At 45.9% G+C, this 6076-nt stretch overlaps 1 protein-coding gene across 1 annotated transcript; it reads right to left on the bottom strand.

Annotated features, from left to right (window-relative positions):
• Window positions 1-3675: 3675 nt before the first annotated feature.
• Window positions 3676-6070, bottom strand: CHRAC1 (chromatin accessibility complex 1). The gene is made up of 3 exons (XM_010286184.1): window positions 5972-6070; window positions 5172-5298; window positions 3676-4169 (listed from the first exon to the last, which is right to left on the bottom strand). Exons 1-3 carry the CDS (start codon window positions 6035-6037, stop codon window positions 4027-4029), a joined length of 336 nt encoding a protein of 111 aa, XP_010284486.1. The 5' UTR covers window positions 6038-6070; the 3' UTR covers window positions 3676-4026.
• Between the last annotated feature and the right edge of the window lie 6 nt (window positions 6071-6076).

Here is a 6076-nt window from a genome sequence, read left to right as displayed (position 1 = left end):
CAGGCGGGGGAAGCAGAGAGGAAATAAAGCACCATCAGGGGTGTGTAGAGGGAGACCAGGGCAGACGCTGCAGAAACAAGAGTCATCGGGGTGCAATGAGGAGAAACACTCGCAGGAGTGAGTCATCCTTCTGGTTTTCTTTGAGGGCATCCTTCCTTAAAGAGCATGGCTCCTCCACCCTCCAGCTGGATTTCTCTTTCTTGTGCTTTCCCTCCTAATCGCATCTTTTGTCTGACATGCAAAGACAACGCTTGTGTAGAGCAAGGACCTCATAACTCATCTGTGCTTGCTCCCACTCCTCAGGTGCACACCGCAGCATTTTCCAGCCTGGCTACAGGGAGAAAGCGACTGCCAGGGCCAACACAAGGACATGGTTCACACCAGGTGTCTTCTCAGCCAGGCCGGTTCCGTGCAGGCTGTGTAGCCACTGCTCGCGTTACAGGTTCAAGACAGAAAGGACGCATTCCCGTCTGCTGTGCACGAGGATGTGTTGCAGGACAACGAAGCAAGGCAGCCTGCTGGTCTGGGCTACTCGTGGCTGGGGACACCTCTGCCAGTTGTGAACACAGCCCAGGTACGTGGATGATGTGGTCAAGCACTGCATTGGCCTTTTCCACAGCAGCAGAATTTCCCCCTTCAGCTGACCTTCGCAGAACTGGCCATGATCTGTCATGTCCTAGTAAAAATATTTTCAGTTGAGAACACCAGTGCTTCCAGTTGTGTCAGCACAGGCACACGTGTACTGGATGATGGTGTCAGCTTTTGTCCTGGACACATTGGCTGATCATGGTGGGACACTCTCCTTCCCAGGCTTATGAGGTACTAGTCTGTAGAGCAGTAACTGATGAACGTGTTGGGGATTTTTTTCCTTCTTTTTTTAGGGTGTCTAAATGCAGAGCTCCTGTGTTACTTTCCAAACATCGGTGGTAACAATCTGTTGACAAGCTGAGCAGCAGCTGAAGCAAAGTGACAAAAATCAGGAATGATCACCCCCTGCAGATCATGAATGGTGGGAGATACTTACTTGGGGCTGGTGGCTATTTTGGCACCTTTTATCAATATTGTGCTTCATAACATACACCTGGCTCCAGGACTGGCTTAAAAAAACCCTTTACAGATGGTTCTGCATAATGGACAATTGGGTTGGCTACACAAACAGAATTGGCAGTGGAAAACACTGAGTCTAAAACTAATCAGAACTGTAATTTCTATAAACATGTGTGCCCTAAAACTTGCCAGCCCTGATGTCTTTACCGCAAAACCATAGAATCACAGAAAACTTTGGATTGGAAGGGACCTTTAAAGGCCATCTAGTCCAACCCCCCTGCAGTGGGCAGAGACATCTTCAACTAGATCAGGTTGCTCAGAGCCCCGTCCAACCTGACCTGGTATGTTTCCAGGGATGGGGCATCTTACCACCTCTCTGGGCAACCTGGGACAGGGTTTCACCACCCTCACTGTGAACAAGTTCTCCTTAGATTTAGTCTAAATCCCCTCTCTTTTATTTTAAAACCATTAGCCCTTGCCCTATTGCAATAGGCCCTGCTAAAGAGTCTGTCCCCACCTTTCCTGTAGGCCCCCTTTAAGTACTAGAAGGATGCAAGAAGGTCTCCTCGGAGCCATCTTTTCTCCAGGCTGAAGAACCCCAACTCTCTCAGCCTGTCCTTATAGGAGACGAGAGGTGTAATGCCTCTGATCATCTTTGTGGCCTCCTCTGGACCCGCTCCAACAGGTCCATGTCTCTCCTGTGCTGAGGGCTCCAGAGCTGGATGCAGCACTGCAGGGGGGGACTCCCCAGAGCGGGGCAGAGGGTCAGAATCCCCTCCCTCGCCCTGCTGGCCACGCTGCTTTGGATGCAGCCCAGGACACGGTTGGCCTTCTGGGCTGTGAGCGCACATTGCCGGCTCATGTCCAGCTCTTCACCCCCAGTACCCCAAGTCCTTCTCGGCAGGGCTGCTCTCCATCCCTTCAGCCCCCAGCCCGTACTGATACTGGGGGTTGCCCCAACTCAGGTGCAGGACCCTGCACTTGGCCTTGTTGAACCTCATGAGGTTCACACGGGCCCACTCCAAGCTTGTCCAGGTCCCTCTGGATGGCATCCTGTCCCTCAGGCATCTCAACCGCATCAGTCAGCTTGGTGGTGTCTGCAAACTTGCTGAGGGTGCACTCGATCCCACTGTCTATTGTCATTGATGAAGATAGATACATGTGCCCAGCACAAAGACCTCTTTGCCAGGGCTGTTTGAGGTCATTGCATTTTTGGGTGGTGACCTACATAACAGTGGGTCAGGTATTGTTTGGCCTCAGCCATAGTACCAGTGAGTTAAACAACGGAGGTGCCAGCTCTGGGATCAAGCTGTTTGTGGCTCTTCAACACAGCTAGTGTGGTAGCCAGTGGTTTATGGGCCACAATGATTTGATTTATCTTGTTGCCCTCTACCCTGTTTACGCTGCATAATTACCACGCAGTTTTGTGCTAGAGTACAAGTAGCTTTTTTTTCCCGCAAAAGCTGGCAAGTACTAGACCCACCAAGTGTTGAGCAATGCTACACAATTTACATATCCTACCGCAGGCACCCCCACCCCCCAAACAGACAGCATTAAGCCCTCAGTTTCCCACAAGATCTCTACACACGTCTAATAATAATATTTTTTAAAAAAGGCAAACCAGCCCTTTCAATAATAGTACAGTTCTGCATACCCACTTGGGAACTTCTCTAGGGATCAAGCATCACTTAGCAGTCACTGCAGCTTTCCTGATACGATACGATTTTGATTTATGGTAACTTTGGGAAAATTTTTCATAGTACAACATACTGTGATCTTTTAAAAAAAGCAAAGCATTTATGTGGCTCAGTAGCTTTACTCCTCTGGCAGTCTATGATCTTACCTGCCTAATTTTTGCTTTCTTAGAACAAATCAGGAGTGTGCCAGATTGTGGAGTTGCTAGAGCTTTCTGCCTTGTGTTTTAAGAGCAGTTCAGTGTATTTGTGCCTTCAAACTGAGGGAAGCTGTTAGCATTATGCTGTTAGTATAATCCTTTCTTCCTGGAAAGATGAACAGTGAGCATGCTAGGCTTGTACAGGACGGAAGCTGGAAAGAACTATATGAAGTCTCTGCATCGATTGTCACTTTTCATACAAAACATTTTATTTTAAAAAGTTGCATATAAAGTTCTACACAGGACAGTTACCATTTCTCTAGTAAAAACAAAATCAAACCAAACGAAAAATCCAGCTCTGTCACTCAAATGGTGAAAGGGTTGCTCATTCTCAACAATCCATATTTAACAGACTTCAATGTGCATTTTCATAGACCACCACAGACAAACTGCAAAAGTAGAGTCTGTTAGAGAAAAAAGTTCTAGATGTACATATTTACATCATTATCTAACACACGTACTTTTTACCACCACAGCTGCAGAACCACATTAGCTCTTGGAATGGATCTCATCCTCTGCCCTGTTTCTGAGCCGACATGGCTATTTAGGCTCCACTACAGAAGCAGCTGTTTTTACAGAAGACTTTTCTAATGGGCTTGGGCCACCCTGGCACTGTTCCAGAAAACTGCATGAGAATTTGATCGGTTACCGGCTCCCTGGGGAAGAGAAGGCTGAGGAGAGTAGACACTGTGTAAAACACCTCCCCTCACATCATCTTCGACTCTGAGAAGAAATAAAAACTGAGGAAGGACTGCCTTCTAGTCAGAGGGTGAAAGAGCTTTTGGACTGAAAGCTGACTGTAAGAAATTTTAAATTTGGATAATGATTGTCTGAAGAAGTCATTTTAAATCATCTGAGCAAGTTCTGCTGTCAGATTTACATTAGCTCTTCTTACCCCGCCATGCTTCTGAGGGAAGAATTCTATTCTTCAACAAGTATAAAGTTCAATTTCTAAACTTCTTAAACAAAGCAAAAGCAGATGGCTCAGTATATAAATATATCCAGCATCTGGATTCTCAGTCACAAAAATAACATCCTTTGTACAACAGAAAATAGATCAACTATGAAGGAATTTGCTGTTGGTCTTAAGATCCAACATCTTCATCAACAGTTTCGTCTTCATTCTCTTCCTCCTCATCCTCTTCATGTTCCCCGATCTCTCCATCTCGCTTCTCTTTTTCAAGCATTTTTAGGTATTTGCTAGCTAGGATCTTCTTTGGCAAGATATCTGGAAGGTAGAATCGTTTCTTTTACAGCCAGTTTGAATACTTACATTGCCTCATTAATACTGTTACATCCATACCACTAATGAAATGAAGTTGAAAAGAGGCTTTGTTAAAAACATTTTTATTTAAGTGAATAACCAGATAAGTTAGTCTGACCTATACAGCTGTAAGAATAAGAGGGAATTACCCACTTATGGTACAAGTAACCAAAGGTACGGAATATATTTTACGACTGATTACTGGCAACTGGCTTTACTATCTGCTCATATACATTTGATGTAAAATAAGAGCGCTCAATTACTCAACTGCCTTAGACAGATTGGACAAGACAGCTATCCCATTTATGTCAGAACAGTATATCCACGAAAGTACATCCACAGGGAACCCAGAGAAAGACTGGGCTAGGAATATCTTATTCTCAACCTATATCCTATAGCTAGGTGTTACAACAAAAAACCAGGTATCAGTAAAAAGTGTGTGTGCATGCACATGTGTGTGTACAAATACATATAAAAAGAGAGAGGAACCATATGATGAATCACTTTGCAAAACAAGACTTACAGATTTAAATGTGTAATTTTGAGGCCACATAACTTCTCACACAAAATTGTGCAGCGATCTTGTTTTATAGGCTGAAAGCTTTCAGATGGAGTTGCTGGAATTTATGAAAGGCTTAAGGCAATATGCTGAGAACTAATTAGCCTCATATAATTTTGAAGCATCACAAAAAAAAACATTCACAAAGAAATCAGAATCATTGAACAGTTTGGGTTGGAAGGGACGTTTAAAGATTACCTAGTCCAACCCCCCTGCAATGAGCAGGGACATCTTCAACTAGATCAGAAAACTAAATGTTTTCAGTGATGTAGTTTATGAGTTCCAATTGAATGTTATACAGGAGAGTAATGACCAGTAGGAGAATTGTGCTCTCACAGAATAATTCAATAAGAGCAAGATTTCATTTTCCAAATTGCATACTGGATTTACCATCACACTGTAGATACCTGCAAGGAACTGAAAGGTCTCACACTCTTCTGCAGTATGAGACAAGTCACTGTAAGTCAGAGCGTTCTTCTCTTTGCCTCTGCCATGTTTGTAGGAGTATGTAGCCAAATACTGAACAAAAAGCTCCTAAAAAAATAAACCAAAAAAGTACAGTCAAACTATGAATTCACATATCTAGTTGGCAGTTTTCTTTAATCTCCGTTTAAAGACAGTAATGCCATACTTAAGTGTACATATACTGGACACTTTGTGGAGGGACCCGCTTATTTCAGAAGAGCTAAAGGTCAGGATATAGGTGCATCTCCTTGGAGCTCTGAGTGATGATTTGGGTTCTGGTACATAACTTAATTTGTGCTGCTCTTCAACACTTTCCACAACCCAGGAAAGACACTTGGGATCAGAAAGCAGAAGGGGATCATCTCCACAAGGGCTAATTTATACTAATCGGCAGTGGCGGAAATAAGAACCTCCTGCATTGCTCACAGCCCCTGAGAGCTCAGCTGGACGGGAAGATGCCCAAACCCCCTTTTACATGATGTGAGCCTGAAGCACGATGCTTCATGGCCGCCCAGTGACGGACACCGGCAGGAGGGGAAGAGAGGGGCGGCAAGAGCCGCTCGCTGGGGACGAGGTCGGCACCGAGCAGAGACGCAGCGCAGCTGCGGGCGGGGTGCCCCTGCAGCGGTGAGAGGAGCGACCTGAGAGCCCAGCCCGGAGGACAGCGGTACCTCAGGGAGGCACAGGCCCAGCACGGCGGGGAAGGAGCGGGGTCGGCCGAGAGGGAAGAGGGAGGCGGTACCGTGGCTTTGGCGGTGAGGAAGAGCGCGTCCTGGTTGATGCTGGAGACCTCCGGCGAGCTCTTCATGATCACGCGAATACGCGACAGAGGCAGCGACACCAGCCG

The sequence above is a fragment of the Phaethon lepturus genome, unplaced genomic scaffold (assembly GCF_000687285.1).
Source record: "Phaethon lepturus isolate BGI_N335 unplaced genomic scaffold, ASM68728v1 scaffold54310, whole genome shotgun sequence".
Classification (NCBI taxonomy): Eukaryota; Metazoa; Chordata; class Aves; order Phaethontiformes; family Phaethontidae; genus Phaethon; species Phaethon lepturus.
This window is presented reverse-complemented; position numbering and strand designations above follow the sequence as displayed.